Source organism: Nymphaea colorata, chromosome 5 (genome assembly GCF_008831285.2).
Source record: "Nymphaea colorata isolate Beijing-Zhang1983 chromosome 5, ASM883128v2, whole genome shotgun sequence".
Taxonomy (NCBI): domain Eukaryota; kingdom Viridiplantae; phylum Streptophyta; class Magnoliopsida; order Nymphaeales; family Nymphaeaceae; genus Nymphaea; species Nymphaea colorata.
In genome coordinates, this window is record NC_045142.1 from 5,382,807 (window position 1) to 5,397,820 (window position 15,014).

Here is a 15,014-nt window from a genome sequence, read left to right on the forward strand (position 1 = left end):
GAAGTAGCTCTAAACCTCGGGAGTAGGAGAAAAGAGGAAAGTCTTCCACCTCTTAAAGGTACCTTTCTCTCCTCCTAAACTAGACTTATTGCAATAACATGAACTCACTTGAAAATGTTTAGACATGTTTGATTGCTACTTCATAGTTTTCTATGTTTGAAATAGGCGAAAGAGATTAAAATAAACTCAAGAGTAAAATAGGAGAGGTTGCTGGTTTGTTAAATCGGCTGATTCACCAATTGCATGAATTGGCAGGACATCAATAAAAAATAACAATAAAGCATTTTCTTTAAAAAAAATGAAAAGTAATAAAATATTTTTAAATAATAAAAAACTAATTAAAAGTGGATGCATGGCGTTATTAAATTGGCCATAGCCATGGATTCCAAAGTTGATATTAACAAAAGTAAACTTCTCGACTCAGTTTTGGGTAAGAGTATACTTGGCGGAACAAATTAACAGCATTGTGAGGGCGTCCTTAGGGTTTGTTTGGCAACAAAGGCACGCCTTGTGAGTGTCTTATAAATCTGTCTAAAAAATTAAGGCATAACATAGGTGATGGGGTTGATATCGGTGAAATTCCGTGTTGTCAATTCAATTCCTCTGTCTACCGGATGCAATCCTAACTTCGGCTCTCGACAGCTGGGCAATGGAATAAAATATTTTTTCTCACTCACTAACTAAAAAAGTAATGTACTACCAACCAAACTTACTCATAAAGTTTAAAAATGATCCAAAGTTCAAATAAGTCCGTGTATATTAAAGGACATATTAAAACAATAGCCTGCCTAACTTGAGCTCTTCTATAAAAAAACAAACAAACAAATAAGTTAGTGTCAGCTGCTCTTGTCTCTTATACTCTTTTTTCAACAGAACAGCTAGCTAAACTTACCTAGGGTGTGTGGCTGGATCTCCCTCCATGGATCTAAGATGAGATCCAGATTTGGATAAGAACCATTACTGTCAAACGAGACACCTGCTTACATTTGTAAACGAGACGCCGATAATGAAAAAGGTCATACAAGACCCTAATTGATAGTTCTCAATACTCAAATAAGGGACAGTAATAATGAAGATAACATAAAAATAATAATGAAAGTAACATAAAAAACTAATAATACTAAAAGATAATTAACTAAATTTTAAGGGACGTTGAAAGGACAGTGACTTAAAAAACATGTAGTTAGTGTGACTGTTGTAATTGTTATTTCCTTAAATTTTAAATAGTAAAATTGTGACATTTTAATTGACAACTGTACCATATTTCACTCTGAGTATGAAAATAACCCATGACATAACCATGTAAATATAATCCATACATGCAATGTAAATATAATGGTAAGAAAAGATTAAAACTTTCTACTCATTTGAAAGGGTAGTAAACTAGCAATTTTAAAGCGACACATGACTCAAAAAATCAAATTACAAACTCATATTAAAGGCGACTCATATTTATAGGCAGGATCTTTAGAAAATAATTGATAGAAAAATTTTAAATTACTAATTTATATATAAAACTTAGGGATGGTGAAAAAAAAAAAAAGGCAAAAACCCTACTGGGTTGTGTACATTTAAAGGAAGGAATGGTGGAGAAGACTACAAATAGCAGCGTCAGGTATGTTATGTTGGCCCATGACTTACACGTGTCCGATGCGACCGCATCTCGTGATCTCGGCTGACTTGAGCCCCCCAACTTTGCCTACTCTCGGCGACAGGCCTCATAACGTCCTTTTAATTAAATTTAAGGGCCTTTCCTAAAATAGTTCTCTCATGTGGACTGTTTTGGAAATTATATATATATATTTTTCTTTTTAACGAATATAATCAAGAGTAACCAAATGCCCTTACAAAAATAAAATAATTTGCGTTGTGAAGAAACTGTTCTAATAATAACTTATTTTAACTTGGCTGTAATCAAGCCTTGAGAAATGACATTGTGGCTAATATAATTTCCATGACAAAAAAGTTGATACTCGCTAGCTACTTGAACTAGTATCTCAAAATCAGTTAATTTATAAAAATTATAATGGCTAAGCACCAATCGGCAATACTGTCTTCTATGCTGGGCTCTTCAGATAATCCTCAAACAAGACCGGGAGCTTTTTTAAAAGACAGCAGAAAAAGGCAAGGTGGAGGGGAATGGGGAGGGCTCGTTAATCCCGTGGCCGTGATCACCAGCTTTTCGCATATTTTTATATGCCAAATTTCGTTAAGAACACCCTTTTTTAGTTATAATTCCGAACGCGGCTAAAAGGATGCTTCCAAAATAGGATCTCGATGGTTCTGATATAATTCGGCATTTGATTATATCTGATATGAATCCAATAATCCAATTAGATAAATTTTTAATCTAATTATTATGAAATTAGAACAAGCATCTATTGTGACTTTGGTTTCATGTTTTATATATCCAAGTCCACATCCAAATCTAAGTTTAATTAAACAACAATCACGTTTTAATAAGTAAAGAATCCAAGTTTGATTCATTTCACTTGTTTTTGGTCAGCTAGAGATACAAGTGAAGTTTACTGAAAACTTGTATTCGAAGAAATGAAAAAGTATTAGGGCTAGATTTAAGATTATGACGCAAACGTGGCCACTTAAATGGAAATATCGTATTTATAGATATAACTTGAAAACGGCGACGGTCTAAGTCGGGCAAGGATGCCTCCAGGCAGCTTCCTTTATAAAGCATTAAACAAATCGGACGGCCATTAAAAACTCCGTCTCCCACCGCTGATCAATCAACGGCCATTAAACAAATCTCTCTCTCTCTCTCTCTGAGACCCCAAAGTCCCAGTGCGCTTCATCTCTCCCATTCCTTCATTCGCCATACTGAAAAGCAGAGAGAGAGAGAGTCTCTATCCGTCACTGTCGATTTGGTTTCCTCCGGGAACCAAGCGAGAGGAGGGGTAAGGAGAGGAGGATTGGAAAGGGATAATCCCTTTCTTGCTTCTTCGGATTCGTTTTCTGATCGATCGACGGAAGTTTTGCCTGTGTTCAGAAATTGCCGGAAATTGGTTAGGGTTTGAAGGTGTGGTTGTGGGTGCGGTGAGTGATGGGGAAAGGCGGGCAGGATGAGGGGATGCCGAGCCCGCCACGGCCGGCGACCGGCGCTTCCCCGGTGGATTGCTTTCCCGCGTGGGCGAGGGACGAGGCGGAGTGCGAAGCGCACTATAAGGTGAGCATGGAGCAGGGGCTGTCATGGGAAGAGGCGGAGCGGCGCCGGGAGATCTACGGGCTCAACGAGCTCGAGCGCCACGAGGGGCCCTCCGTCTGGCGACTTATTCTCGATCAGTTTGAGGACACGCTGGTGCGGATCTTGCTTGTCGCGGCCGTGGTTTCGTTCGTGCTCGCATGGTACGATGGGGACGAGGGGGGAGAGATGGGAATCACGGCCTTCGTGGAGCCGCTTGTCATCTTTCTCATCCTGATCGCGAACGCGGTCGTGGGCGTGTGGCAGGAGAGCAACGCCGAGAAGGCGCTCGAGGCCCTCAAGCGGATCCAGTCGGAGACGGCCATGGTGATGCGTGAAGGCGCCTTCGTTCCGAGCCTTCCGGCGGCGGAGCTTGTCCCAGGCGACATAGTCGAGCTCCGCGTCGGTGATAAGGTGCCGGCGGATATGAGGATTCTGAAGCTGATCAGCTCGACTGTGAGAGTGGAGCAGGGCTCCCTGACTGGCGAGAGTATCACCGTCAACAAGACGCACCATCGAGTTGAGGAGGACGCGGATATCCAGGGCAAGGAGTGCATGGTCTTCGCCGGCACCACCGTCGTGAATGGGTGTTGCATCTGTGTCGTGACGCAGACGGGGATGAACACGGAGATCGGGAAGGTGCATTCACAGATCCACGAGGCATCGCAGACTGAAGAGGACACTCCGCTCAAAAAGAAGCTGAATGAGTTCGGTGAGGCGCTCACGGCGATCATTGGTGTCATCTGCGCCCTCGTCTGGCTCATCAACGTGAAGTATTTCTTCACCTGGGAGTATGTCAATGGCTGGCCCGCAAACTTCAAGTTTTCGTTCGAGAAGTGTACTTATTACTTCGAAATCGCTGTGGCTCTTGCGGTTGCCGCGATCCCGGAGGGGCTGCCGGCAGTGATCACGACGTGCCTCGCGTTGGGGACGAGGAAAATGGCGCAGAAGAACGCCCTGGTTCGAAAGCTGCCCAGCGTCGAGACTTTGGGGTGCACCACCGTGATTTGCTCAGACAAAACGGGGACTTTGACGACGAACCAGAATTCAGTCGCGAAATTGGTGGCGATGGGCCGAGTTCCGGAATCTATCAGAACGTTTAGGGTGGAAGGAACCACATATGACCCTTCGGATGGAAAAATACTGGACTGGCCTGTTGGTGAATTGGACCCGAACCTTCAGATGGTCGCAAAGATCGCGGCCTTGTGTAATGATGCAGGAATTGCTAAGACAGGCAATCAGTTCTCTGCAAATGGCATGCCCACCGAGGCAGCTCTTAAGGTGAGACTATATTTATAGGGTGTGGAATTGTACTGTGGTTTCTCGCCGAAAAGCGTGCAAGCATCGTAATGATTGCTCCGCAAAAAATTGGTTTCAGGTTCTTGTAGAGAAGATGGGCCTCCCTCCGGGGAGCAGCAAAATTACTTCATTGAGAACTAGTTCTCGTTTAGATGCAACTGAAGTTTATCTTGGTATGTATTTTGGCCAGACGAAGTAGGCGTTTACTTGGACAATTCTGTTGGTCTTCATTTAGATCATTCTGTTATCTATTTAACCATAATTCTCGTTGCTAATGCTTTTCTTTTTTCTTTTCCATGTGCTGCTAGGCTGCTGCAAGTGGTGGAGCCATCAGGAACATCGGATTGCAACCCTTGAATTTGATCGAATGCGCAAATCTATGGGAGTTATTGTGAAATCAAAATCAGGAAAAAACACTTTGTTGGTGAAGGTAGCTAAAATGTGACTTGACTTGTCATTTCCGCTCAAATGTTGTTTCTCAGTGTTTGAATGACCTTGGAATTCTTATGCAAATCTGTAATTTGATCGAACTATTCTCTTATAGTTTGAAGCTCAACATTTGCCAGTTGTTATAGGGTGGTTTAATTTCTAGCACGTGTTTTCAGTTAATGAGAAATATGTGCCAGCAAAAAGGAAAGGTGGGGGTTGGTATTGTTAGTGAAGAAAAAAGAAAAAGCCTGTATTACAATTTGTTACTGAAGACATAGAGTCATAGACATACTTTTTTTCCCAGCAGGCAGATGTATGGTTTGGACACTTTGGAGTAAGGATTTCCATGTTCAGTACTTGCTTCTTTTAGGTTTCGTTCTGAATGTCAATAGTTTATCTAATTTGGTCTGACATGATGGCCATACTATGTCATTTATGAGAATTCTTATATCTTCAGTTATATTAATTGCCCGTGCTTGTCATGCTTCATTGGATCATCAAGTTCACACAGTGCAAGGCTTCTATATTTCTGTATTCATGGTGTTGAATTTCTTATAAGTCTTAAGCCCCTATTCTTTATTTAATTGTTGTTTTTATAGTTTTTCTTCCAGAATTTTACTTATGTTGCAATGTTGTTGCTATTAGAGTTTTGCTGTCTCCTACATGAGGCAAGATTGAACAGCTTTGCTGTTGGATGACGTTCTCCTAGTCCAACATTTGCTGTCTGGCATTAAAGGTGTAGAACCTCTAGAGTTAAACGTGAGTCCTTGTACGTGCAATCCTTGCTCAGTTATATATTGCAATATTGGATGGGGTTATAAGAAATGTTGTGCAAAAATTAGAAGCTGGCTTGGCAGTCATGGCACCTGAGATAACAAGTATTGGGAAGATTCCGTATACTTATATGTATATATTTACGTATATATTGTGATTCCAAAATTTTAAGCAAGTAAAATAGTAAACAATACATTTGTGAAACATAAATTATTAATCATAATTGTCACTGGGCGAGTTAGGTGATGTGTATGTGTGTGTGTGCGTGAGAGAGAGAGAGAGAGAGAGAGAGAGAGAGAGAGAGAGATCACCGGCTGCTTGTTGCCTCTCTTTGGAACTCAATAAGAATACTATGTTCCTTCATGGGGTGGCAGGATCATGTGGGTCACTTTTCATTTCCTTGTGCACCATTTTGGTAGTTCTGTATTCCATGGCTTAAAATGTATTTCTTTTTTAGTATCTTGTCTGGTAGATATTTATACTGGGCTGTCATGCAGGGAGCTGTAGAGAATCTACTGGAGAGAAGTTCATATATTCAGTTGCTCGATGGTTCAGTCACAGTGCTGGACGATGACACTAGGAAACACATTTTGTCAACCCTTCATGACATGTCTTCAAGTGCACTCCGCTGTTTGGGCTTTGCATACAAGGAAGAATTGTCTGAATTTGCAACCTATGATGGCGAGAACCATCCAGCTCACAAGATTTTGCTTGACCCTTCTAACTATCCAGCCATTGAAACTGATTTAATTTTTGTTGGGTTGGCTGGGCTAAGGGTGAGAAATGGAGTTAGTTATTCATTCTTGCATTTCTTTCAATTAGCTGTACTGCAGAGAACTAATTTTAGATTTTTGGTGTATTATTTATTTCAAAATCTCTACAGGATCCTCCACGTCAAGAGGTGCATAAGGCAATTGAGGACTGCAGAGCTGCTGGTATCAAGGTTATGGTGATCACAGGAGACAACAAGCATACAGCTGAAGCCATATGCCGTGAAATTGGAATTTTCAGCCCAAATGAAGACATCTTGAGAAAGAGCATAACAGGAAGAGAGTTCATGACTTATTCCAATGAAGAACGCCTGAAAATATTAAGGCAGCCGGGTGGATTGCTTTTCTCTAGAGCTGAACCCAGGCACAAGCAAGAGATAGTGAAATTACTGAAGGCTGATGGGGAAGTGGTTGCAATGACTGGTGATGGTGTGAACGATGCTCCTGCTTTGAAATTGGCTGATATAGGTATTGCAATGGGAATAGCTGGCACCGAGGTATGCTGTTTTCATGTATTTGATGTAACATTAGTGACTTAGTCTCATTTGCACAGTTCTCATTGGTTGGTATTTAAATGTCACCAAAGGCGTGCATAAAACATGAGAAATGTATCAGCCGTTTAAAACTTAAAAAAATGCCAAAACGAAAAAAGTGATTTTTTTTCTCTTTTTCAGTTTTAGGCTTTTTTTTTAAACTTTTGTCAAATGCTAAACTACTTGGTTTTATTTTGTATTTTTTTATTTGTTTCTTATTTACTTAATTTTTGATGTTTGTGTTATTAGTTTTTCACTTATTTTATTTTTCCTTAATTTTAGGATATTTTAAAATCTTTAAAAATTTATCATATTTTTCTCTTTTTTTATTTATTTTCCAAGCTCTATCCGAGAAAAACTTTGCTGCTTAAAAAGTGAGAATGTTTTTTTCTGACTGGTATTTGATGCCTATGTCCAATAACCAAGTCCTTTTTACATGCGTGCTTCTTATGGTTGTTCTATTCCTCTGAATACTGTGGACTCTTGCCTCATATGTCATTGTATTGTACGAATTTCATTTCTTGCTCCTTGGAATGACAATTGTACACTTTACATGTCGTTTATATAGGTCGCCAAAGAGGCTTCCGACATGGTGTTAGCTGATGATAACTTCAGCACTATAGTTGCTGCAGTTGGTGAAGGCCGATCGATCTACAATAATATGAAAGCATTTATCAGGTTTCGTTGAATTCTCTTTTAACTTGCATTCCTCACCTCTTTATGTACTTCAGTAACATACTCAGTCTGAGCAGTTAGAAAATACACAAGTCGTGGGAATAGTGAGTGTGCAAGAAGTTATGTTCTCCGAGCTTTTCTTTTAAATGTTTTCTCTAGTTTCTAGTCATAGAAACTGAACAACATGGCATCCAGGTGTCTTGTTTTGGAAAAAATGCAGCACCCATGCTTGAATCCGCACCATGTGCTGGTGTGACATAGCATTTGAGTGCCTGTTCAATGTCGATCAGTGCGGATTCATGAATAAATTCTTTAAATGCTAGTCTCACTTTGCATCCTGTTGCCTTTTCCTGATGTGACCTGGCTGGCTTTGGTTGGCTTTTTCCAATTATGTTGGAAAGTCTTTTGTTGGAAACTTTTTGATCTTGTTCTTCTTCTTGTTCGTTCTTTTATTCTAGAAAAAACCCAAGAACTCCAGACATCTTGCTTCTGTTTGGATTTGTTATTTGAAGAAACTTCACTTGAGACCGTACACTTTATCATGCCAACATTTTCCTGCTATACCTACCAGCATCACCGTGGCATAAAAATCCATGGATGATTCTTCCTACCCAGGAACTTCCTGCTTTCCTTTTGGATAACAAATGCAAATGATCACGTGGCAACTCAACCTTGGAAAAGGGAGAAGCCCCTTTGTAAGGTCAAATTGTCTGAAAAACTGGAGGCAGTTCAAAATGTTGAACACCTTTAGCCCCTGTTGGATGCATCTACGAAAAGTATCCAATGTTGGGTGCAGAATTTGATAGTGGACTATTTTCTAGCTGTTTTATTACTATATCTCTCTTTCTCACTCTAGGTTTACTTGTAATTCAAGGTTTTCATTTTTTATTTGCATATGATTCGCAATTTCCCTGTCATGTGGTTATGTTGCAGGTATGAGATAGATAAAATGGCTATGATGCACAAATACTTCACGGATGAGTATGCTTAGAGACAGAAAAAGTCATGGTTGCACTATGCCTTGAACATGTTCTGGTTGTCAAATGCTATCTAGAAGACTAAATGGATCAACATCATTTAATTACTTAACAAATAGTGATGAATAACATACAGTTAGCAACTGGCACATATCATGTCAATCAAAGAATACAGAATATGATATGAGGAGAATGGCTTTAGTAAGTCTTTTCATGTATCATATAAAAGGTATGAGAAAGACAAGGCATGATAGTCATAGCATTTGATTTGGCCATACAATACAGAGCATGTACATGAAATGTAGAAGAAATCCTCGCATAATTGGAAGGTTGAAAACCATTCGCACACACAAATGAAAAGATTCCGGCTCTCATAACAATGTTTATATAGAGAAAATAGTGGCCACTGTGCAGGTATTGAATTTAGTTCTTTAAATTCAATTTTTGCTATATCAAACTCGTGATTTTTTTTAAGTTTTGGAGGATATGGGTTTTAAAGTTGATGATGTTACTTTTAACAACTTTTTTAATGTTATTCACTGCTTTAACTGGAAGATCATTTAGGATCCTATGATAGATTATCAAACTTGTGGCTGATTTCACATTATTTCAGGTACATGATATCATCCAACATAGGCGAAGTTGCTTCCATATTTCTGACAGCAGCTTTGGGTATTCCTGAAGGATTGATACCCGTCCAACTTCTATGGGTCAACTTGGTTACAGATGGTCCGCCTGCAACTGCGTTGGGATTCAATCCACCTGATAAGGATATAATGAAGAAGCCTCCTCGGAGAAGTGATGATTCTCTGATCAATGCATGGATTTTATTCCGTTATCTGGTACTTTGGCTTTTCCCTGACTTTGAGTCCATTTGTTGCATGCTACAATTGGAAGTTTGGAACATCAAATGGGGAGAGTACTTATCCATATCACATTGTACTACTTTCTTGGTTTTTATAGTTCTGTCTTCCAAGTTCCAAATATGAAAATCAACCTGCGAAAGAGGCCTAAATGGTTAGGATATGATTTCAAAATTTGTGTGTTTGTGTGTGTATTTTTTTTATGAACCAAAGTTCACAGAGTGTGTTTAGGTTATCCAAATACCAGGTGCTGACATCCCTACCGCTGGATTACTATTCCAATGCCATGTTCCGTAATTTAGGTGTAGATGCTGGTGCAGGTACCTGGAGGGTGTAAAATAAAGAGAAGGCAAATAAGACTGCAAAATAAAGAGAAGGAAGGAAACAAATCACATTATTATGAGGAAAGCCCCAAAATAAAAATTATCATGTTTTTGTTGCCCTTTTGTTGTGTTTGTCCTATTTTTTTCAGAAAAAAAAGATGATTTTGAATATGTTTTGACTTTCTCATGATTCTTTTAACATTTTAACAATTATTCCGGATTTAATCAATGTTTTCGTAAGGGAATTAGTAGAAAACCCAGTTTTTCATAATTTTCTGTTATTTCTCATATTTTTTGTTTTGTTTTTGAATTCCCTAAATTATCTCCAATAAAAACAAAAATAAAAACAAAATTTTTTGTTAACAACCAAGAAGAACCTTCTTGATAAAAAAGCCCATGAACATAATGACATGTGTGTGTGGGGCGAGTGTGTCATGCATATAGTGGTTTTGACCAATCGTCAATTGCTAGATGGGGCATGTGCGGGTTGAGATGTCCTCAGCTAAAAGGTATCCCTGCTTTGTTTTTTGCTTTCCTCCTTGCGATATTTATGCTTCCTCCTAATGATATTTTTGCTTTTCACAAAAGTACTTCGGTTGGTGATTTTCTTTTGCCATGTGCATCTTAGTCTCACATCTCCCCCATCTAATGGCAAAATTTGAGTCATATAGACGCCCCAAATATGAGAGAATGATCTGCTACGGTTGACCAGACTAATAATGTCTCCATTTTTCTGGGTTCAAACCCCCATCTGCGCTGGAGTTTCATTGGCTTGAGTATGATCATCCTTTTGCTCCATGTACAATGACACAGAATTGTCTATGTACTATTTTCACATGATAAGGTTAAGCTTTCATGTGATGGTTTTGTGCCCTATGGCATATGCTGCTCATGAAACTTCATTTTTCGCCTTATTATGTTGTTAGGATGTTATCCACTAAATTCTACACTAAACGTTTTTCAAAAGCACAAATTAGTGTAATAGTATATGCTAGTCTTGTTAGCTTTAGCATTCTTGGCTATGTCCAGCCAAATACTTGCACACGCTATTTGTAGTTGTAGTTTTAACACCATAGTTGTTTTCCTTTCTGTTGCAGGTAATCGGTCTTTATGTGGGTATTGCAACTGTTGGTGTTTTCATCATTTGGTATACCTGCGGCTCATTCATGGGCATCGACCTCACCCTTGACGGCCACACTCTCGTTACATATTCCCAACTCAAAGATTGGGGGCAGTGTCCAAGTTGGGAAGGATTCAATGTAACATCCTTCACTGCAGGATCTCGCGTTTTTTCATTTGATGCCAACCCATGTGACTACTTCCAAGCAGGAAAAGTGAAGGCAACAACACTTTCTCTATCTGTTTTGGTTGCAATTGAGATGTTCAACTCTCTGAATGCACTTTCGGAAGATGGGAGCCTTGTTACCATGCCACCATGGGTCAACCCATGGCTCATGTTGGCCATGTCTGTTTCATTTGGTCTCCATTTCTTGATCCTCTATGTGCCATTCCTTGCTGAGGTGTTTGGGATTGTACCCCTGAGCCTGAACGAGTGGTTGCTAGTCATAGCAGTTGCATTCCCTGTGATTCTGATTGATGAAGTTCTCAAGTTCATTGGCCGATGCACGACCAGGACGCAAGCCGAGGGTGTAAAGAGGGAGAAGCAGAAGCATGCTTAGGGAAACAAAATCGGGGTTCGTTCCTTTGCTTTTATGAGAGAATTCTAACATCCACTGGGCGAAGCTACTAACTGTGATGACACTGGGCCCTATTAGAGAGCCAAGGCCGGAGAGCTCATGCATGCCACTGGATTCGATGGAACATCTCTGCTGGAAGGATTTTTTTTGTCAAGTTTATTTGAAAGGTCCAAGTTTGATTCCCTCTTCCATTTTGTGATTCATTTTAAGGGAATCTGTTAAGAGGGACAGATATAATATTCTTGAATTGAACTGTTAGTTTCTTCCTTTTTATCTGAAAATTGTAGTCCCATGGGGATTATGTTGATACCTGCTGCTCTTCCAATCCTTTGTGCGAGAGTGAGCTTATTCTTTAGAGTAACTACTCGTCTGCAGGCCTTGTCTCCTTGATAATTTTATGATAATTTTACGAGGCCAAGGTGCTTTAAGACACTTGATACCGACATTGGCACTCAGTGGACATTTGATGCTCGTGTGTCGGACGTATGTCAAGACACCTTTTGATCTTTTATGAAATTCTGTTTACACATTCAAATTTATCCCTCGGTGAATCCGTTTGGTTTAAACTGTTGAGGCGGAAATCTCAAAAAACCTTATACTTTGATTTCTAAAGTGTACTTGTGGAATATGTATTCCATAACTTGGATTCGTTTATGTGGACTAACGTTACAGGACTTTGCTGCATTTCGTCTTTGACACGGTTGAGGTATGTTACTAAGGCCTTTTCTCTTGAAGATGATCCTGCATTGCAGTGTGTTCACTGAGCGACTGGAGATGTAAATGGTTTGACTCGGAAAATCTAAATACGATTCACTAGAAATCAAATTTGGTGAGTTTTGTACTGCCAAAAGAACCAAATATTTCAAAAAGACATGACAAATGTTTATACAATAATGCACAATTATGAGGGAATGCGCCTCTGTCCGTGCGCATGTTCCTTATGTTAAGAAGGTTGCAGCTGATTATGTTGCAGATTTCTGAATCTCTATCGATATCAGATTGACACATTAAGCTGTAGCTCCTACAGGCCCAAATGCTTCCAAAGGAAGAACTTGTCAAGGAAGCAGTTCGGAACTGTTTATTTTTTTGTAACTGTCGACACGTACCTCGCATTTTGTGCAACTGATGGAGACTCCATCCTGCTTCTTAACAACTGCTTCATCCCCTCTTCCATATATTGCTGTAATGCTCTGCCTCTCTGAACTTGGGAACAACTACACAGGTTTTACTCTGATTTTCGTGGATGTGGGGCATCATATTTGCTGAACCGCGTAAAACATCCGTACTGTGTGAGTGTTGTTTCTCTGAGCAGTCTGAAGAACTGCAGTTCATTGCATCTCTCAAATAGACATTGTTCTACATCCTCCACCTCAACACACAGTACTGTAACATCCTCCATGATGGTAGGGCGGAAATCAAATCTGACTTCAAACATGACGAGACCCTCAATCTCGTGGGCAACTGGCAAAACTTTTTCTGAGTGGAAAGGGGAAATTATAAATGTTAATTTCAAGATGTTCCAGCTAAGAAAACTAGTGCAGAATATTAGGAATGGGAGTCAAAAAATTATCTACTGATGTCATGGTTGCCCAATTCGATGGAGTTAGAAATCTAGAGGGTTTCATGTTCCCGAAAACAGCAAAGATTTACAGAATGCTCTCCGAGAGGTGTATGGATCATAGTAATTCCGATAGAGTATATCATTTGCAAGAAGAGATTGTTGCACTTCAAAGAGGCAACCATTCCTTTCTTGTTTAGATGCTCTTAAAGGAGCGTGGATTGAACTCGGCAGGGCTCATGACCAGTGATGCATGCAGCTGTGATTAGGCAACAGAGAAGATCAAATTTTTAAACTTTTACCGAACCTCAGCCAAGACTAGAAGGCAATCGCTTACGTTTGCCCACTCTACCTACTTTTAATGCAATCTGCTCAGCTATTCAACTTGAAGAAACACGTAGAAAGGCCATCAAATCAGAAATAAAATCTGAGAGATAGGATTCAGACAGCATATGTAACTTAACAAAGTAACACAGCTTACAGTAAACAAGTTAGCCAAAATTTGCAAAAATATGACGAATAAAGGTAGTGCAAGATTGAAGTGCAGTCATGGTTTAACAGGCTATACAAGAGAAGAATGTTGGGAACTAGTTCGTAAACCAGTTCGACAAGATCAAACAATCAAGAGAGAAAACAAGTCATTAACGCCAGATCTGGCTGAACTCCAAAGCATGTATAACAGATTTCAAAGAACTTTCGCTGTCGCACAACCAGAAGCACATGCACCAAAGATGAAGCCTCAGGTGAGATTCTTGCCTTGACAATCACTACCTTGGACCGCAAATGACTTCTTGATTTCTTAACACATGTCGAAGAAATGGGTTTAAGGTTGGATTCGAGTTTTGAACATGATTTTCCCATCTAGATCCGTATTGAAAAAAAGGAGGGTTAGTTTTCTATTTTATTTTCTAAATGATGAGGAACCCTTCAAGGGCCACACCACTTGATGGGTCTTTTCCTTAAGACAAACTTCCAGGTGATATCACACCTTTATTTCTTAGATGGACAACACCACCTAAAATCTCAGACTGCAGAGAGCAGGACGGAGACTTGAACCATGTTCGTCACCCTACAAGACAATCATAAAGTTAGGCTTCTGACTTTAGGACTTCCTCTTACCACCTATTCTTGGTTAGGGATAAAAGGAAAAGGATTGGATTAACGTGATTTCAGCTTAATCCTGAGTGTGTTGACGATTTTGGCTTTAATCAAATCTATATAAGCTTAAATTATGTCCTTCTCTACTTGAGTTTCTTCTCACTCTATTTTATCTGAGGAGGTAACCCAAACATTGGTGTTGACATTGATCTCAAGTTATTTTTTTTTTTCCGCTCTAAGACAATAAACCTACTGATCAATTCTTTAGTTGAAGAAATGTTCTTAGAACTCAGATCAGGTTATTTAGGACAAGGACTTGTATCGGCACCAGATATGTATATGCGCCTGACAAGAACTAAATCCGGTCGCCACCTACACGTGCTGAGCGAGCTAGACCATACCTCTGATCTGCATAAGAAGGCAATCTGCAAGTGAAGGAGTTAGGAGTGGAGCCAGAAAATTCTGGTTAAGCGAAACTAGTTATTAAATTTTACAATTTGTAAGGGGCATCAATATGTAAGGGAGAAAAATTACCTTGAACAATCAATATGAAAAGGCATTTTTTGATGGACTGCATGCACAATTGCCCACACAGCGCCCACACCTGCCTCCGTCCCTGGTGGGAGTAGGCTGCCAACCGTGAGGAAGGGCTCTTGTGGCTGAGACTGCGGAGTGACAGGAGATATGATGATATGGTTGGCAATCACTATTTCCCTGGCATGCTTGTTAGTGTGTTCGACGAGAAATTCATCGTCGGCCGTTAGCTCACGCCGTAAAAAAATCTGAACTCATTTGCTTGGCCACTCAACTGAACCATTTGCC

The 15,014-nt window shown here is 39.9% G+C and overlaps 1 protein-coding gene across 1 annotated transcript; it reads left to right on the forward strand.

Moving 5' to 3' along the window:
- The first annotated feature begins 2,768 nt into the window (after window positions 1-2,768).
- LOC116253897 (calcium-transporting ATPase 1, endoplasmic reticulum-type-like) lies at window positions 2,769-11,910 on the forward strand. Its single transcript, XM_031628887.2, has 8 exons — window positions 2,769-4,477; window positions 4,575-4,668; window positions 4,804-4,925; window positions 6,196-6,474; window positions 6,582-6,965; window positions 7,570-7,679; window positions 9,267-9,495; window positions 10,937-11,910. The coding sequence occupies exons 1-8, from the start codon at window positions 3,059-3,061 to the stop codon at window positions 11,516-11,518; spliced, it is 3,219 nt and encodes a 1,072-aa protein (XP_031484747.1). The 5' UTR covers window positions 2,769-3,058; the 3' UTR covers window positions 11,519-11,910.
- Window positions 11,911-15,014: the final 3,104 nt, after the last annotated feature.

Coding starts and splice junctions, on each gene's coding strand:
- LOC116253897 (XM_031628887.2), top strand. CDS start 3,059: ATGGGGAAAGGCGGGCAGGATGAGGGGATGCCGAGCCCGCCACGGCCG. Junction 4,478..4,574: donor CCACCGAGGCAGCTCTTAAG/GTGAGACTATAT, acceptor AATTGGTTTCAG/GTTCTTGTAGAGAAGATGGG. Junction 9,496..10,936: donor GGATTTTATTCCGTTATCTG/GTACTTTGGCTT, acceptor TTTCTGTTGCAG/GTAATCGGTCTTTATGTGGG.